General features: G+C 49.5%; 1 protein-coding gene across 3 annotated transcripts in view; it reads left to right on the forward strand.

Annotated features, from left to right (window-relative positions):
• The window catches only part of YJEFN3 (YjeF N-terminal domain containing 3), a 93,472-nt gene extending 74,909 nt beyond the window's left edge, over window positions 1-18,563 (forward strand). For all 3 annotated transcript variants that reach the window (XM_078879258.1, XM_078879255.1, XM_078879256.1), the window contains exons 2-6: window positions 1,779-1,887; window positions 6,401-6,511; window positions 7,892-8,005; window positions 8,654-8,801; window positions 9,841-18,563. In XM_078879258.1, coding sequence (XP_078735384.1) covers window positions 1,779-1,887; window positions 6,401-6,511; window positions 7,892-8,005; window positions 8,654-8,801; window positions 9,841-10,127 — 769 coding nt within the window. In that variant the 3' untranslated portion in view covers window positions 10,128-18,563. The remainder of the gene's footprint in view (window positions 1-1,778; window positions 1,888-6,400; window positions 6,512-7,891; window positions 8,006-8,653; window positions 8,802-9,840) is intronic.
• Window positions 18,564-20,489: the final 1,926 nt, after the last annotated feature.

Genomic DNA, 20,489 nt, shown 5'->3' on the forward strand with positions numbered 1-20,489 from the left:
GCGCGCAAGCAAGCGTGCAAGTGAACTTAATATAAAGGATTTAATAACACACAACAGGATCGGAATATTTTTACTGGAGGAATCCGATGAGCTATGAAGCTCTTTAGGTTTTCACGGATGTTCCGGTAGGGGCGGGTCAGAACGTTACAACAACAAACAATATAATAAAAAAACACGACAGGAGTGAAAAGTTATCGGAAAGGTAAACAAAGAACATAAAAATATAAAAAAATATATTATTTTTAATACTTACGCGATCTAACCCAAAAATTCTAGATCTGAAGCTTTCGTGACTGCAAGGATTTATATTCTTAGGTTTTTTCGGTAAAGTCACGTAGGTAAAAAATGAAAATTAATTAAAGTAAAATAAAAAATTTTAATAAAAATCACGGCGTTTCGGAGGCGAAGGATAAGCTTGTGTTGCCTCCGAAACATCGTGATTTTTATTTTTTATTTTACTTTTATTAATTTTAATTTTTTACCTACGTGACTTTACCGAAAAAACCTAAGAATATAACCCAAAAACCTTTATTGTGAACGAGCTTTACTACCCGGCTTCGCCCGAGACTTCAATTCTTGTCTTGGATTAACACACGGCCTACGCGGAGGGTGGGGGGGGGTGCGTGACGTCAGCAGGCACACTGCGTGACGCTGCCGCATGCGGGTGCCATCATAGACGTGACGTCACCGCTCACTTGCCGTGCAAAATATATCCATTATTGCGCCCCGCCCCCCCCCCAAAAAGTGTATTTTTATAATTTTTACATAGTGTACAGTCATGGAAAGTACCCACATGGCAAATTTAAAGTTTGTTGCATGTCGGGAAGTACACTAAACATTTCGAACAGACACACATAATCACAACTTTGCCTTGAATTTCGATGTAAAGCTTTCGTGACTGCAGGGATTCATCTTCTTGGTTCTTTCGGTAAAGTCACGTAGAATGGAAATAATAAAATAATTAAAATAAAACATTATAAAATAATTCTCACGACGTTCCGGCCACAACGCAAGCAGCCGTCCTCAGGTGGAGAACAGGTCTGTCGAGGAGACAGAGTCAGACTCTTATTCTTAGGTTTTTTCGGTAAAGTCACGTAGGTAAAACATTAACATTAATGAAAGTAAAATAAGTCAGACTCTGTCTCCTCGACAAACTTTGCCTTGGTCACGAATGCCGCACCCCCCCCCCCCCCACCATGGACATCTCTACACTTGCCTCTGAGTCTCCGGTCGCGTGCGCTTGGGCAAAGTGTGGCTGACTGCCATCTATTCCACGACGTCTAGTGAGCGTGGAAGCGTAGACCGAGAAGTCGAGAGTTGACAGCTCTCTAGAGCCCCCCCTCCTCCCCCCCCCCTCTAGAACATTTGAAGAGGGACGTCTCCGAATGTTGTTTTTGTTTTCCAGAGCGGCCAACCCAAACACCCGAGTTCAATTCACGCCTATGGCTGACAACACAAGCGGCGAGTGATATCCCCCAACCTGTCCTGGGTCCGCCTGTACTCGTGCGCTGTGCAGGCACTCGTAGGTGCTGGTGCCTGCCTGTGTGTGTGTGTGTCTGCTAACAGCACTTGCCCCAACAGTCTTTTAAGGCTATACGGGGGATTTTGTCTTGCCAGTTTGTGTGTGTGGAGTTGGCCACCAACCCCTTCGCGTGCCGTGCCGGCCTTCATAGGCGCTACTCGCCAACAGCACTTGCCCCAACAGTCTGTTAAGGCTATACGGGGGATCTTTATCTTCGTGCGTGTGTGGTGTGTGCATGTGTGCGTGTGTGCTTCAGCCGGGAAGAGGCGGTGGCGATCGACAAGGAGCTGAGAGAAGACTACGGCTTCACGCAAGAGCAGCTCGTCGAGATGATGGGCATGGCGGTGGCGCACGCCATCACCAGGGTATGCACAAAGACAAAGCTGGCCCGTGTAGCCTTTGCCACGCCGATGGGGCAAGTGCTGTCGGCGAATACCTACAGTTTTTCATTCCAATGCCCCTACCATCGGAATGCGAAATTTCTCTACCCCCTGATATGGATATTAACTACCTCGCCTGGAGATCTGCGAAATATTTGGAATTCGCATGGAATTTGTTTTCTCCGTTTTACCTCCACATTCAGAATCAACACGCGGTTAGAGTACTTGGCAAAAAAGAAGCCATACAGCTCAGTGGGTTATACCTACCAAAATAAAAACAACAAACATATCGCAGTGGTAGAGTAAGATGGACCAGCGCAGTCCCACGCACGTTTGGACAGTGAGACGCTTTTCAAGTTAATTGGAGCCTCTCTGTCTGGAGCTGCTGTCTCTCTCTCTGTGTCCGGAGCGACTCTCTCTCTGTCATGGCAAGATGCCTTTTAGTGAAGCCTAATTGGCTGTGCACGCTTTTGTACGGAATTGCTCATCCGTGCGGTATGAAGAACAAACAATACGTCGACCACCTGAGTGCTTTGTCCACCCCCACAGAAATATAAAATCAGTTCGGGGAGAGCTGAGGGGGCTAGCATCGCCATGGGGGAGGGTCATCCGGCAGTGGACTGATCAAAAATTGGGTCGTACATTGGTGACTCGGCTGAGACCCAACCACACGAACCGATCCAGGTATTGTGAATACTGTTTGGTTCTTTCGGTAAAGTCACGTGGGTAGAAAATAAAATAAATCACGACGTTTCGGGCGCAACACAAGCGTCTGTCATCAGGTGAGAAAGCATGGTCTGCTGCTGAGGCAGACTGTTATTAAAAGGTTTGAAATGGGTGTAGCCCAAGGGTCATAAAGAAGTGGCCTGGGCTGGTGATGTTAATGTAGGTTTGATGACCGCAAGCAAGAGAGAGAGAGACAGAGAGGAGGAGGTTCCGTGGGGCATCGCAGTGGCTAAGAGATGTTAACTACCTCGCTAGGTATACAGGAAGTTGTGGGTTCGATCCCGACCCTGACGCCTGCTGTTTATTTGAAATTTGCATCTTCTCTCTCTCTGTAATCATCATCATCACGGATGCTAGGAGATGTTAACTACCTCGCCTGGTATACAGGAGGTTGTGGATTCGATCCAGACCCTGACGCCTGCTGCTGTATATTTAAAGTTTGTGTCTCTTTCTCATCATCACGGATACTAGGAGATGTTAACTACCTCGCCTGGTATACAGGAGGTTGTGGATTCGATCCAGACCCTGACGCCTGCTGCTGTATATTTAAAGTTTGTGTCTCTTTCTCATCATCACGGATACTAGGAGATGTTAACTACCTCGCCTGGTATACAGGAGGTTGTGGATTCGATCCAGACCCTGACGCCTGCTGCTGTATATTTAAAGTTTGTGTCTCTTTCTCATCATCACGGATACTAGGAGATGTTAACTACCTCGCCTGGTATACAGGAGGTTGTGGATTCGATCCAGACCCTGACGCCTGCTGTATATTTGAAATTTGCATCAATCTCTCTCCATCATCACGGATGCTAGGAGATGTTAACTTCCTCGCCTGGTATACAGGAGGTTATCGGTTCGATCCCGACCCTGACGCCTGCTGTATATTTTAAGTTTGCGTGTTTTCTCCCTCTCTCTGTCTCTCTCCCCGTGCTCGCGTTGAATTTTCTCCTGAAATAACGAATGGAGATCCTCGGTAGCCTCCTGCAGGCTACTCCCGTGCCACCACACTCCACACTACTTGACTGCAACTCGATGATCCGGGTTGAGTGGCATGTGGAGTTCTGTACCAGACGTCCCCAACACGTCTGGTTTTTTCCGTCTGCAGGCAGTGCCAGTATTGCCCCGTGCTGTCGTTCCCAGACGTTTAAATGATGTCCGCAGCGGCATTGCACAGTAATGGCCATACCGCAGTGACAAGAGTTTATCTCGTCAGCCAGACCTCGGGCCAGATTACAGTAACGTGCGGCCCTTTATTAATCCACTGCTGGATGAATGCCTACCCCCCCCCCACCCACCCATCCGTCATGCTGTGTCGTTCATGGGGGTTATTTGACGATTCATCACCGCTCCGGTCAATGCCGGGGTTGCCAAAGTGATGAGCGGATAACCCAGTGCCGGTTTAGATATCACGCATCGGTCAACGAGCGACGTCTGAACCGACCCCGGACACCCCCATGGGATTTTAAGCGATCCGCTCCAAATCAGCGCGGCGTTCCCCTCGCCGGCGTGGGTTCGTGGGGGCGCCCCCCCCCCTCCCCTCCGCCCCCCCAGCCCCCCCCCCCACCCCCTTTCGTGTGTTCCGCGGGGCTCAGAACAGCCACGGTGGTCCTCTCTGTAGTTCAAAGTCTCTCGTCACGGAGCCACCTTTGTGGTGGTGGTGGTGGTGGTGGCCAGAGGCCGTCCCGAGGGTACACGGCGAATCGGGGCGACTGCCCCGGGCCCCGGGTGGGGGGGGGGGGTGGACGCGCTTCGATGTGACGGTGTCAGATGGAGTTTTTCTTCTGGTTTAGTTTGAAGGCGTCGAATCGGGCCCACAGTGTGAGTCGCCCCCGCGACATTTATTACGGACGGCCCCGATGGCGTTATCGTTTCTCGCGCTGTTGGCAAAAAAAATCGACGGGACTTGACGTGCCTTTGCAATGCGTACTCGTACACCTCATACGCCGCATGTATTTATATTTAGTGGCTGGCTTACCTTTCCTCGACTGCTGTGGTGTTTTTTTTGTGTTGTACTGGACATCCGTGGAAAAAAAGAGCTTTATGGCTCATCGTATTCCTCCAGCGTGAATAGATATTCTGACAAAGCCTGCCTGGATGGGCAACCAGCATGCATAGCAGGTGGCTTACAGGCTGCAGTGCGAGCAGAGTGCGGTGGTGACAGCGACGAAGTATAGTTCGAGGATTGGTTTTACCCTTTCTGGCGGCTCACGAATTCAGGTCGAGGGACGGAGGGAAGGGGGAGTTTGACGCTCGCACTCGAATGCAGCGTTGTAAATGTACACTTTCTTTTTTGACCCCGAAAATAAATGTCACTAATTGATTTGTGTTTTGGAGGGAAGGAGGGGCGCTTATTCTGGGGTGGGGGGGGGGAGCTCATACCCTCCCCCCCAACCCCATCCATTACCCCGAGCCCCCACCACCACCACCACCACCCCGCATAACAAAGACAAAGATCCCCATATAGCCTTAACCGACTTTTGGGGCAAGTGCTGTTAGCGAGCACCTATGAAGGCGGGAACTGCACACGAGGGGGTGGGTGGCCAGCACCACGCCGGGCTACGTTTGTCTCCCTAGTGGCGATGTTTACACACAACACCGGGTACTCGCTTAAGGCTGAGTCGATCTAGGGGGAGGCCCACGACCTCTTCAAATATTTTCGCCACCGTTTATCGTTCGTGAGTGGGAATCGTATTGTTTTATTTTTTGCCAGGTCCGTAGCGCAGTGCGCTAACCGCTGTGCCACCGCTCCCCACGAGCACCGGCAAACAAAAGATAAAGACCCCCCGTTTAGCCTTGTAGACCCCAGGGGCAAGGTGCTGTGAGCGTACACACACACCGCTTCCACCTGTGCACAAATAACCTTTTGAAGAAGAATGAGATCAATAAGGGGGCCCATTTGTTTGTATGCCACACAAAAACATTATTACGTTGAATTATTAAAACTATAAACTATTTATTTTTTTATTTTTGCCACCTAAGGGCCCCACTGAGCTACACTGCTGGTTTGTCAGAGGCGACCCGGTTATCACAAATGACAGCTCGACGAAGTGGCCAATCGTCGCGGTGGAAATTTATGGCATCTAAACACTCGAAACGAGTGATGTCGATTCTAAACGTGGAAGGGAAACAAATCCCGGAGGATCTGGAGAAAAATCCACGCGACCACGGGGAGAGAGATACGCAAACTCCGAATATACAGCAGCAGGCGTCAAGGGTCGGGATCGAACCCACGACCTCCTGTATACCAGGCGAGGTAGTTAACATCTCCTAGCCACCGCGATGATGATGATGAGAGAGAGACGCAAACTCCAAATATACAGCGGGGGGCGGAGTAGGGGTGGCATCGTCCAGGTGAGTCTCGTTCATCGCCGCTCGAGGAGTGTGGCCACGGCGCGGATGTATAATGCAGACGGCGCGGAGGGCTGATTGTTTTTTTTTATAATTTCCACTGTCATTGTCGCCTTTCGATTTAAAGCTTTCGCGACTGCAGGGATTCATCTTCTTGGTTCTTTCGGTAATATTATTATTTTATTATTATTTCTACGTAACTTTACCGAAAGAACCAAGAAGATGAATCCCTGCAGTCACGAAAGCTTAAAAATATATAAGATTTTTTAAACGTTCATTTACATCCGTTCGACCGGTGCGGAACGAACATTACTCAACGTGGCGGGCAGTTGGCACTTGCCCCCAACAGGCTGTTACAGGCTACACGGGTGATCTTTGTCTTTGTCACTGTGCCCCCCCCCCCCGCCCCCCGCCCCCCCCACAGGCTTTCCCGTTGGCCTCGCTGCCCCGCAAGCAACCCACGGGCCTGGTGATCTGCGGGCCGGGCTACAACGGAGCGTGCGGCCTGGCCTCGGCACGCCACCTCAAGATGTTTGTGAGTGCCGCGTGAGAGAGCGGCCTTGGACGAGAGCTCCGTGTGCTCAAGGAGAGCCGGCGTGCTGCGGCTCACGATGACGACGATGACGACGACGATGATGATGGTTTTTTTCGATTTCAAGCTTTCGTGACTGCAGGGATTCATCTTCTTGGTTCTTTCGGTAAAGTCACGTAGAAGGGAAGTAATAAAATAATAAAAATAAAACATAATAAAATAATATAATAATATAAAATAATATAATATTATTTTATTACTTCCCTTCTACGTGACTTTACCGAAAGATCCAAGAAGATGATGATGATGACAATACAACCGGCACATGATGATGATGACGATAAACACCATCGTGATGCAGCTTCTACAGCGATCCTCAAGCTGCTGCTGCTGCTGTTACTGATTTCGCTCATGATATTTGGTGCTGCTGCTGATGATGATAATAGGATGGGATGGAAGGAATCGGAAAGAGAGGAGGAGCTAACAGAGAATGGCTTAATGATGATGACGACGACGATGACGACATAAGAGATTGGTGACAGAGAGACGTGGCGCACTACGTCAGCATACTGTCACGTGACGGAGGAAAGTGGAAACACGTGGCGACATGTGATGATGATGATTACGGTGATGATGATGACGGTGATGATGATGATGATGATGGTGATAATGATGATGGCGGTGATGATGGTGATGATGATGACGGTGATGATGATGATGGTGATGATGATGGTGATCATGATGGTGATCATGATGACGATGATGGTGATGATGGTGATGATGGTGATGATGATGATGATGGTGATGATGATGATGGTGATGATGATGGTGATGATGATGATGATGGTGATGATGATGACGGTGATGATGATGGTGATGATTATGATGGTGATGATGATGACGGTGATTATGATGATGACGGTGATAATGATGATGATGACGGTGATGATGATGATGATGGTGATGATGGTGATGATGGTGATGATGATGACGATGATGATGACGGTGATAATGATGATGATGACGGTGATGATGATGATGGTGATGATGATGATGATGATGGTGATGATGATGACGGTGGTGATGATGATGACGACGGTGATGATGATGATGATGATGACGATGATGATGACGGTGATGATGATGGTGATGATGACGATGATTATGATGATGACGGTGATAATGATTATGATGGCGGTGATGATGATGGTGATGATGATGATGACGGTGATGATGATGGTGATGTTGATGACGATGATTATGATGACGGTGATAATGATTATGATGGCGGTGATGATGATGGTGATGATGATGACGGTGATGATGTTGATGATGACAGTGATGATGATGATGTTGGCGATGTTGTCGGTGCCTTGCGTGCAGGGGTACGAGCCGACCGTCTTCTACGTGAAGCGCTCCGTGAAGCCGCTGAGCCAGGCGCTCACCACGCAGTGCGAGAAGCTCGACATCCCATTCCTCTCGTACCTCCCCACCGAGGTGACGATCCGTGTTGAGTTGCACGCCCATGGGGTGGCTAGGAGATGTTAACTACCTCGCCTGGTATACATGAAGTCGTGGATTTGATCCCGACCCTGGCGATGCCTGCTGTATATTTGTAGTTTGCGTGTCTCTCTCTCCGTGGTCGCGTGGATTTTTCTCCGGGTCCTCCGGGTTTTCCCTCCACGTTGAGAATCGACATCGCGCGTTTAGAGCGTTTGACTGCTGTACATTTCCACGTGATGGTGCTGAGCCACTTCGTTGAGCTATCGTTTGTGGCCACGGTGGTTTCTGAAAAAGAAACTACTTAGCTCAGTGGGCTTTGCCTGGCAAAAAACAACAACAATACATTATTTTATTTCTATTATAATTGTTATTTTTTTTACCTACGTGATTTTACCGAAAAAAACCTAAGAGTATGAATCCTTGCAGTCACGAAAGCTTCAAATCTATGAAACAACAACAACAACAACAGTTTAGATCTCAGTTTGAGCGAGTAGCGACACTCGCCGCTGTCCCCACCCGCACCTCCCATTAGCACGGTCGGCTCCGTACGGCGCACAAGAAGTTCAACACACACACAGCCGTGCACTTCCCCTCGTCGTCTCCTCGTCAAAGCCCTCCTCCTCACCCTCCTCGCCCGTGCAGGTGCAGCTGATCAACGACGCCTACTGCTTCGTGGTGGACGCGGTGTTCGGCACGGGGCTGCGTGGCGAGGTGCGTGAGCCCTTCCTGAGCATCATGAACACGCTGCGCCAAGTGAAGGCGCCCGTCGCGAGCGTGGACGTGCCCTCTGGTGAGCCCCTCCCCCCCATTACCCCCACCCCAACCCCCCACCCCATCGCCCACCCCCCTATCACCCCACCCCAACCCCATCGCCCACCCCACATCACCCCCCCCCCCATCTCCCCCACCACCCCACACACCGCATCCTCCGCCACAATCGGAGTGCGTCCGTTGGACTTTGTTCGCGGGGGAAGGACAAGGAACTCGAAACACGCGGAAAGCATTGGGGGGGGGTGGGAGTGGGGGGGGTGGGAGGGGGGTTTTGGAGGGGAGGAGGGGCTGAGGGGGGGGGGGTGGAGGTGGGCGGGTGGGACGTGGAGGTGGGGGTGGATGGAAGGTTGGGGATCAGGGGGGGATGTGGGGGAGGAGGGGGGGATGGAGGTGCGGGTGGGAAGAGGGGGTGGAGGGGGTCGGGGGGTGGAAGAGAGGGTGGAAGTGGGGGAGGATGGAAGGTTGGGGGAGGAGGGGGGAGGTGGGGGAGGAGGGGAGGTGGGGGTGTGGGGGAGAGGGTAGAGGTGAGGGTGGAAGGAGGGGGTGGAGGTGGAGTAGGAGGGGGGTGAGGCTGAGGTGGGTGGGGGATGGAGGAGGGGGTGGGAGGTGGATGGAAGGTGGGGGAGGAGGGGGGGGAGGTGGGGGTGGGAGGGGGGTGGGAGATGGGGGGTGGGTGGAGGAGAGGGTGTAAGTGGGAGAGGTGGGGTGGAAATGGAGCAAGGAGTGGGAGGTGAGGGTGGGTGGGTGAGGGGGGGGCGTAGCGAGAGGATGGGAAGTGAGCGAGGCGACGACAGGGGAAGGACACAAACAAACTAATACACAAATACACAAATAAACAAATAAACGAATAAACTAATAAACAAATACACAAATAATCAAACAAACAAATACACAAATAAACAAATGCACAAATAAACAAATACACAAATAAACAAATAAACAAATACACAAATAAACTCATAAACAAATACACAAATACACAAATAAACAAATAAACAAATAAACAAATGCACAAATAAACAAATACACAAATCGTGCCGCGCCCTCCCCCACCCCAGGCTGGGACCCGGACTTGTGCGGCAACGGCTCAGCGTGCCCAGGAGCGGCTGGCACCGCTGGGGCCGCTGGGACACAGCAGCTGCAGCAGCAGCAGCTGCAGCTGCAGCAGCTGCAGCTGCAACCCGAGGTTCTGGTTTCGCTGGGGGCTCCCAAGCGGTGCGCTGAGCGCTTCGCGGGGCGCCTCCACTTCCTGGGAGGGCGCTTCCTCCCGCTGGACATTCACAAGAAGATGGAGCTGAACCTGCCCGAGTACCCTGGCACGGACTGCATCGTGCCACTGCTCTAGCCCCGGACATCGACGGCAGCAGCAGCAGCAGAAGCAACAATAGCGGTGGTGGAGTTGTCCCTGGTGCCTGCCTGCCTGCGTGTGTGTGTGTGCTAACGGCACTTGCCCCAATAGTCTGTTAAGGCTATACGGGGGATCTTTGTCTTCGTCTTTGTCTCGACGAGTGTCAGTCTGAAGGCCGCCCCAGATGCGGTGATGTTTGCTGGGATCTTTGTCTTTTGCGTGTGTGTGGGTATGTGTGTGATGTTGGCCACCCACCCCCTCGTGTGCCGTGCCGGCCTTCATAGGTGCTCGTGAACAGCACTTGCCCCAGCCGTCTGTTAAAGGCTACACGGGGGATCTTTGTCTTTGGGGGAGTGGTAGTGCAGCGGTTAGCGCGCTGCGCTACGAAACCCGACGAACCGAGTTTAATTCACGCTCTTGACCACCAACACCGGTGACGATTATCTGAACCGGTCCCGGGTCTCCCCTAGGTCGATTCGGCCTCAAATAAGCACCTGGTGCTATGTGGAAACATCACTGCTGGAGAGACAAAGGTGGCCGGGCGTGGTGCTGGCCACCCACCCCCTCGCCAACAGCAAGGGGCTGGGTGGCCAGCGGCCGTCGCTTGCGTTGCGATCGAAACGTCGTCGTTTTTTGTTGTTTTATTTTATTATTCCTTGAACCTATCTACGTGACTTTACCGAAATGCCCAAATAATATGAATTCCTGCAGTCACGAAAGCTTCAAGTCAATAATGTGCGTATGTACTTTAAAAAATAATAATCCATACATTTCCAATCCACCAATGGACCAAAGCACCCCCCCCGCCACCAACGCTTATGCCGTCGGATTGTTGAACTTTACTTCAATGGGCTGGTCAGTTCATGTTGACTGAATGGGGGGGGGGGGGAGGGCAAAGGGCAAGACGAGATCTAAAATCTCTCGCCGCCGATGTTAGCCGTGGGCCGAGAGATTGAACAAAATCGCACGCAAACTCCCGGTTCACCGGGACTCATCGCGCAGAGCGCCGCTCCGTCACCGCGTGCGAGTTAGCGAGCGCCTATTAACACCGGCAGGGTGAACAAAACATGGGCGGTGGTTTCGGCCAGCCCCATGCCCGGCCGCCTTTGTATTCCCTGTGCTGATGTTTGCACACCGCGTCAGTTGCTCATTTATAGCTAAGTCGACCTAGGTGGAGGACTGGTACAGATAATTGCCACTGATGTTGGGTGCTCGCTAAGAGCACTTGACCCACAGGCTGATAGAGGGCACACGGGGGAACTTTGTCTTTCTTGATGTGTGTGGGAAGTGGTGGTCCAGTGGTTAGCGCACTGTGCTTCGGACCCAACGACTTTGGTTCAATTACTCACCAAGGGTTGATTTCAGTGGCGAGTGATACCCGTGGCCCGATTGGACATCTCCTAGGTCAGGGGTCGGCAACCAAAATAACAAGAAGAGCCATTTCTTTCCAATTCGGTACAAAATTCAGTATTTCAAGAGCCGCAATGCATCTGAGTACATACTGTACATACGTACATATCGTCAAGAAGCAGCCCGTAAAGAGCCGCATGCGGCTCCGGAGCCGTAGGTTGCCGACCCCTGTCCTAGGTCAACTGGGACATGAATGAGCACTTGGTGTGCAGGTGCGTAAAGTATCAGCACTGGGGAGACAAAGGCGGCCAGGCTTGGTGCAGGCCACACTACCCCGTTTGTGTGCCCATCCAGACTTAATAGGTGCTCGCGAACAGACCTTGCCTCAACTGTTATGTTTAGGCTTTGAAGGGGGGGTCTTTGTTAATGCATTTGCGATACTTGGCTAGGTATGAATCTGGAATCATATTTGTAGAATTGTTTTTGTTGGTCTCTACATAATAGAGTCTCAAGAGAATTAACTTAACAAAATGGTGTCTGATGGGGTCTCTAGACAATAGACTGACCGGTCTCTGATGGGGTCTCTAGACAATAGACTGACTATCTATTGTCTCTAGACAATAGACTGGCTGGTCTCTGATGGGGTCTCTAGACAATCGACTGACCGGTCTCTGATGGGGGTTTCCAGACGACTTACAGACTGACAGTGTACAGCGTTTTTGATCACCACGTAAATGTAACCGAGCAGTCAAGAATTTAGTCCTGGAACTCAGATAACCCCGTTATTTCAGACATCTGCCTTTTTCAAAATCCACCCAGCCGACCACACACACAGTTGGCTAATTGCGGCTGAGTGGACCAACATTAATAAATTAAGAAAACATCTTCAGCGCCGCAAGGAAACAGCTTGCAATGCACGCATGCGTAGCCTGATACGAGGGTTGTGAGAGTGTTTGAGTTTGAGGGAGTGTGTATGTGTGCGTGCGTGTGTGTGCGTGTGTGTCTGTGTGTGTGTGTGTCTGTGTGTGTTGGGGGTGGAGCGGCGGTGTAGCGGTTGGCGATTCCCGCTCACGGCTTACCAACACCCAGTGACGATTATCTGAAGTGGTTCTGGGCCTCCCCTAGGTCGACTCAGCCTCTAATGAGTACCTGGTGCGGTGTGTAAACATCGTCACTAGGGAAACAAAGACGGCCGGGCGTGGTGCTGGCCACCCACCCCCTGGTGTGACGTGCCGGCCTTCATAGGTGCTCGCTAACAGCACTTGCCCCAACAGTCTGTTCAGGCTGCACGGGGGATCTTTGTCTTTTTTGCGTGTGTGTACGCGTGTGTGTGTACGTGTGTGTGTACGTGTGTGTGTACGTGTGTGTACACGCGTGTGTGTGTATGCCTGTGTGTACGCGTGTGTGTGTACGCCTGTGTGTACGCGTGTGCGTGTGTGTGCGTGTGTGTACCTGTGTGTGCGTGTGTGTGTACGCCTGTGTGTACGCCTGTGTGTGTGCGTGTGTGTGTGTGTGTACTTGTGTGTGTGTGCGTGTGTGTACGCCTGTGTGTGTGCGTGTACCTGTGTGTGTGCGTGTGTTGTACGCCTGTGTGTGTGTGTGTGCGTTTACAGGGTCCGTTAAGTGATCGCCACGATGTTGTGCCAGTTTATAATAATTTAGGCTAAATACTAGTTACCTTGCACCTGTTTGGTTGTGATATTTTTAATTTTACATTTTCTCCACCCCCCCCCCATTTGCCCAATTCATTCTATAAACGACGGATTGTGTTGTTTTGTGTTTATTGTCCTTGAAAAACGGCCTAGAGTTTGAGACGCCTGAACGAACGTTCTCAACCCGGAATATGTTGTTGTTGTTTTTAAACAACCAAAAAAAATCTATTTCACGTGATTATTAACCAATAGTGCAGTGGCAGCACCAACGCGATCACCGACATTCTCCGCATCATGAGACGCAACGGAAAAGGGTACCCGGTGCCAATAAAGTTACATAAATCACTCCGACACAAAGGCAAAGGTCCCCCGTGTAGCCTCTAACAGACTGTTGGGGCAAGTGCTGTTAGCGAGCACCTATGCAGGCCGGCACGGCACACGAGGGGCTGGGTGGCCAGCACCACGCCCGACCGCCTTCCCCCCCCTAGTAGCGATGTTTACACATCTTACCAGGCACCCATTTGAGGCTGAGTCGACCTAGGGAAGGTCCAGCACCGGTTCAGATAATCACGACTGGTATTGGCCGTGAGCGGGAAACGAACTCGGTTTGGTGAGTCGTAGCGCAGCGCGCTAACCACTGCGCCACCGCTCCCCATACACACGCACACGGCTACCTGATTATAAAACGTACCGCGCAAACTTTGGCCTTTAAACACAGGGGGGGGGGGGGGGGTGAAAGTGCGTCTTACAATCCGGAGAATTCGGTACACAGGTGATCGCTCTTGCATTGACAATTGTTTATCTCGCTGTTTTCACAACATCCCTTTTCCCATCGTAAGTGTGTGCGTATCTAGTCCTCGGTATATATCTATAATTTTGTTCGTGTGTTTTACCAGATCGACTTCTCAGACACCTTCGATGTCTTCGAAGTCGAGACACCCGCACAGCGCAGCCAGCTCTCGATTACCTATACCTGGGGGCAATCTGCAGGGTGGCGGGTTGCGAGTGGCCCGGATAAAAAAAAACAACAACTCTCAATCGTATTTATTATACAGACAACGGCGGTGACGGAGAGCCCCGTGAATCCGCTAACCCCATCCGACAAGTCAGGAGGGGCTCGTCCCGTAATGGGCCCCGGGCATGCTTCAGCGAGGGCGCTAATCGAGAGTGGGGCCGTGGCTTCGGAGAGTTCCCCATCTCATCGAGTGCTACCGGAGCTCACGAGCGTGTGCGCGAGCGAGCGAGTGTGCGTATTGGTGCTTGTTTTTATAAAGTAGCGATGTCAGCGCGCACGTGTGTGAATTTAGCCTCTTTTACCGTTAGATGGTCCGCCGCGAGAAAGTCAAAATGCGTCACGTTCTTAAACAAGATCCTCTCGCTGGGCAACCCCAGTGGGAAACCATCATTCCACGGTCTCTCACGTAAAAGGACAACGATCCCTGTGAGAATGATGATGATGATGATGCGATAATAAAAAATCGTGCATGTGCGTCGGAGAGTTTATTGAGCAGAGCGATGCAGCTGATGAGAGCTGTCGGGGGCAGAGTTGCAGATAATCTACTTCCACTTTAACACATAGGCTTTCGCGACCAATATTATAATGTAATTGAAATGATGACGTCACCCTGATGTTGCTCTATTTTAGACCGGAAGCAACAGGAGAGCTTCACCATTCTTGCCCGATGAAGCTGATTGTAATTATCAGCGAAACGTCGTACTAAAATTTTGAAATACTTTTGATTCTTTCTTCAGCACATCGGTGGGCTAAAGAAGTCAATTAATTTGTCCTTTGAAAATGTGACACATTTTTTACTGTTTGGCCGTGTCGGGTGGTGGAGGGTTACGACACATTTATAAATAACGCGATCTGACCCAAAACCCTATATTATGAATCTACTTCCACGTTTGGCCTGGTGTGAGTCTCACAACTTGTGGACATTAACTAAAAACTGAGATCAACGCGGCTGGATTTGTCTCGGGCGAGTCGCATATTGGATTCGTCGCATATCGGATTCGTCGTTACGAGAGGTATCATGCCCTCACTCCCCTCCTTACCCCGGGTTTCCAATCATATTACAGACAGAGCTCACGCATAATGCAAACGTAAAACAAGGGGTCGGCAATCGAAATAACAAGAAGAGGCATTTTTTTTCGAATTTGGTCAAACAAAAATCACGTTTTTTTTGTTTGCATTATGACTGCAGGTATTGTGGTCTATGTAAACATGACTCCTTGTAAAAAAGGTGTCAGTTTTGTTGCCAGATAGAAAGGTAAAAAAACAATCATCAAAAATCAGGATATCAAGAAGCACAATGCACGTTGTGAACACGAGACGGTGGTGGTCCTTCATAAATGACTGTCACGACGCAGTTCCTTGAACGAACCGCGCGCGGCTCCCGTGCCGTAGTTTGCCGACCCCTACGTTGAACCATGGTAGGAGAGTTTTGATTTAAAGCTTTCGTGACTGCAGGGATTCATATTCTTGGTTCTTTCGGTAAAGTCACGTAGAAGGGAAATTATAAAATAATATAAATATTGTTTGTTTGTATTATTTCCCTTCTACGTGACTTGACCGAAAGAACCAACAACATGGTAGGAGAGTTTCAATTTTAATGCCACATTATTCACTCCGGAAAGCCACACGTTCTCTGAGTCTTAAGCCGTTCTTGTTTTTAGATTCTGAATATGTATTTATACTGGAGGAATTCGATGAGCTATGAAGATCTTTCTCACAGATGTTGCAGTCGGGGCGGGTAAGAAAGTTACAACAACAAACAGTACACAAACACGATAGTAGCGCAAAGTACAAGAAAGGTAAACAAATTACCCAAACATAAATAATTACAACTAAACCATCCCCATCCTACCAGGCAAAGCCCACCGAGGTATGAACTTATTTTTAAAAAGCGACCTGGCCACAAATGATAGCTCAACAAAGTGGCTTATCATTTAGACATTTATAGCAGCAAAATAATCGCAGGAGGGTCCTGCCCAGGGGATATTGTGGCGTGATGTGGTGGTTGGTTTCTAGTGGCCACTGAACTCATCCTGCCTCTGCTGATGCTAGGATGACCAAACGACACCTCTGCCCGGGTTGTGGAGCTAATAGTCACTACCCAGAGACTCATCTGCCTCGGAGACGCCATTTGTACGAAGGTTCACATCGCTCCAACCTCTGCATTGGGGTGCATGCTGAGGATGCTAGAAATGAAATGGCGGGATAGGGTAAACGACTTGGAATTTGGGAAGAGGATTTGGCAGGAAACCTGTTGATGTAGTCAGGCAGAGGAGGTGGTGACGGGTGGGATACTTGGCAGGATGGAGGAGGGCCGGTTACTGAGACAGATGGAGTGACACCCAGAGGGGAAGACCTGAAACCACGTGGCGGTGATGAGACTGTGAGAGCAGATGTTGGAGATCGAGCATAAGGAAAGAGGTGATGGTAAGGTGAGGTATCATCAGCGCTATTGACCGCTCCGCTATGGTGTGATTTACACTCCTGCAGACTGCTCCACCTTTGATAGTTGTACTGCACTGCAACTATGGGTCTCATCCTAAGACCAGAAGTCCCCCTTGGCCACCACTTTAGACAAACTCGACTCATCGTGTCGTCGTCCTCCCACGATAAGGGCCGATTGGGAATTATGGAAATTGCAGGAGAGCGTGGCTGTTGTAAAGACAGGTGAGCCCCAACTCCAGTCGTTTCTTTTAATCGAACAAAATGTCCAGATGCGTAGGAGTTTCTCACTTCCAGAAAGAAAAAAAATAACAAATTAGGATTAAAAAATATTTTTTGGGGTGTAGAACGTATGGGTATTAAGTAAACTAGAGCTATGAACCCTCCACCACCCGACGCAGCCAAACAAATCAAGTTGTCACGTGGGCGAATGTGCCGATTGGTTTCATTTTTCCGCAAAAAAAGCAACCAAAATCAGACAATTTTGTTTACGCATGAAAGCCTACTCAGTAGGATCGTTCGTTATCTTTTAAAACACTTTTAAACGCGACTTTCGATGAAGTCCCTTTTAAAAATGCATATATATAAGAATGTGTGGTGTCTCCTTGGAACTCAATGAAACGGATCTGGCACGTGCTTGGCATAGGCCTACACGAGGCTTCGATCGCATATCCGCTGGAGCCATTGAGAGATTTGCGCTGAGTAACGTTGTACACACAAAATGAATTCATATTCTTTGGGTCATTCGGTAAAGCCACGTAGATCGAAAAAAATAATAAAAAATATCACGACATTTCGATCGCAACACAAGCAATCGTCATTAGGTGGAAATTGTTTTTATAACATCCGGCCTCAGGAGCTCTCTCACTATTTTTTCACCTGATGACGATTGCTTGTGTTGCGATCGAAACGTCGTGATATTTTTATTAATTTTGTTCTATCTACGTAGCTTTAACGAAAAACCCAAATAATATGTTGTACACACAGCTCATTCGCTGGCTGAAGTTCGACCGCTAATGTGAAAAAATGTGACCTTGGACTTTCATATTCACGTCAAATGTCTTTGTGCCTATGATACAGATGTGATAACGCCGCTATAGCCTGTAGATTATTCTGACCTAGACAGTGGTTTGTGTGCGTCCATTTCCGTCTGTGGTTGTGTACAGGAGGGCGATAGACCTGTACGGCATTCAAAGTTGTTTGATGCCATTATTCTGCATTGAGGTTCGTGGCATTAATAAACACCTGTATAGACAATAGTTTTAGACACCTGTGTTTGTAATGTTCCCAGCTACAGTCGACATCGTCAGCCATTATCTATCCACTGCTGGATGATAGCCCTCTCCACGCTGTTGCCATCTCTTGTGCCCTTGCGATGCAACGATCCATTCACGCCCGTGCACTCTGCAGTGGAAATCCTCTCGGGGAGTATTCCCCCCTTTGCCTGCCATTCCTTGAACAGTCTCAGCCATCCGCCATCGTCCCTTCCAGTAATGTGTTCTACCCAAGCGCCAACAAGTCAATATGACGTTTGATCTGCAGTTGTTCTCTGGTCTATGTGCTGTTCCTCTTTTTCTCTCTGATCGCGATTCCAAATCATCTGTCCATGCTTCTTTGCGCACTTTTCAGATGTTGTTCCATTTTCTTGATCGGTGCCCATGTTTCTGAGCCATGCTGTACGTTGTCTATATCATCATGAAAAGCGACACCGTCATGCCTGAATATGAGTTTTAAATCGGTGCGCATTACCTGCAATGACGCATGGTGCACAAATATTGACACCAAGCCGCAGTATTTAGCGTAAGTTACAGTTGTCTTCATGCCACGTGAGACTGACAGATTTTGTGAAAATGTACCCAACAAAATCGTATAATCTGCCGAATAATTTCTCTCCTGGGTGGCGATGTGAAGAATGTTTATATTTTCGTCCGAAAGTAACTTTTGCTTCTGCTTATAAAAAAAAATGAAAACGTGGGACTGCTATGTTTACAATTACTCACGGATATGTTTAACTCCACTGTGCATACATCGGAGTTAAAACCGTTCTTGGTTCTGCCGCTGCCGGTGTTATCAGCAGTGTCCCATTCACCATCCTTGCAATACCTCTCCCCCAGTGTTCTTCAGTAATTTTCAGAGGTGGTGGGAGGCAGCATTTTCGCCGATTAGACATCATCGGTGTGAGGGCCGCCACACATTTGAAACCATTGGGTTTGGACAGCACGATGGGGATGTTTTCACATTTGTGTTATTGTCGGGGGGGGGGGGGGCGCACTAAAGGCCACAAAGGGCCACACAGTGGCCCACGGGCCTTGCAATGGAGAACACTTGTCGACGAGATTTTTGGACACGACGGCTATCCCACGCATTCTGCCACGCGTTTTTGCCACCAGACGTGACGTTTTGCTCGAAAGGCTCGTCTTTGCTTCCGCCATTTTGTTTCGCGACCGCTGCAGCGCAGCCGCCTCCTCGTGGCTGCCAATGGAATTGCCACGTGGCCGCCGAACTTCGTCGACTAATTGAGTAGCGAACGGGAGAGGGAGGCAAGCGGGAACGCTTCCAACGCACGCGTTTCGGCAACGACAGACTTTGACGAAGGCCTTTGTAACCTGCCTCGCGTTAACCATTCAATGGATCGTATCGATAGCCACCCTGTAATTGTGTCTGCGTGTTACCCTTCACGTTACGATTAGCTCCTGTGTAGTGACCGCCTCTTGAGACGATGATGCCACCTCCGAGTCTGAATGTGTCGAACTATCCCCCACCCCATCACCAAAACTTTCCCATTAAACATAAGCATCTGTAAAACTATCTCGTGGTGAAGTGGACTTTATTTCCACACTCTTCTCACAAGCCTGTATTTGGAGCCCTAAAATTAATACGATATTTTCGTAATGTAATAAAATGTCAAGATAATATATATTGTGAGGTTGTTTTTAATATTCTCTCGGATTTCAAGAATATCTGGCCAAAGGACACTAACAGGAGCCAGAATTGAAAAGTTAGAGAAATCGAAATATGTCATGGTCAGTCTTCGTGTTCGTTATTCCCACCTCTTTTAGTGTAGCTTTCAATTAACCGCCTTCCGTACTTGAAACAACAATGGAAGTTTCTTAAACCTTCTCCTTCCCCAGCCTCTCACCCAGCAGAATCAATGGTTACATCACAGTTAGTCGATCTGCAGGTCGATCACGTGTAGTGGGGTAATTTGTGTGTACTCCCACCTCTTCCAAGACTGACGTCCTGCATAACCATCACCCTGCTATACAGCCGGGATGACGTCATGTGTGTGTGTAGACCCACGTGGTAGTGACGCTCCCGGCATAGTGACGTCACACGTGTGCGTGTATACACAGTAGTAATGATACAATCACTACACATATATACAGACACAGACACAATTTCAACCGAGAGCAAGCTTATAGACTCAGCAAGCATTGGAACGATGTCATCAACCACTTTGGGTCATGACTTGACTTGTGTTTTCTTGTCAATCAACCTCCACCGTAGCAGTGTGGTGTGTGGAGCGGGGTGCAGTGATTTCCTGGTGTCCCTTTGCTGCATTGGCATTGCTGCTGCATTGGCATTGCTGCTGCATTGGCATTGCTGCTGCATTGACATTGCTGCTACATTGGCATTGCTGCTGCATTAGCATTGCTGCTGCATTGGCAATGTTGGTGCTGCTGCATTGGCATTGCTGCTGCATTGGCATTGTTACTGCATTGACATTGCTGCTGCATTGGCAATGTTGGTGCTGCTGCATTGGCATTGCTGCTGCATTGGCATTGCTGCTGCATTGGCATTGCTGCTGCATTGGCATTGCTGCTGCATTGGCATTGCTGCTGCATTGGCATTGCTGCTGCATTGGCATTGCTGCTGCATTGGCAATGTTGGTGCTGCTGC

This window comes from Lampetra fluviatilis, chromosome 53, assembly GCF_964198595.1.
Source record: "Lampetra fluviatilis chromosome 53, kcLamFluv1.1, whole genome shotgun sequence".
Lineage (NCBI taxonomy): Eukaryota > Metazoa > Chordata > Hyperoartia > Petromyzontiformes > Petromyzontidae > Lampetra > Lampetra fluviatilis.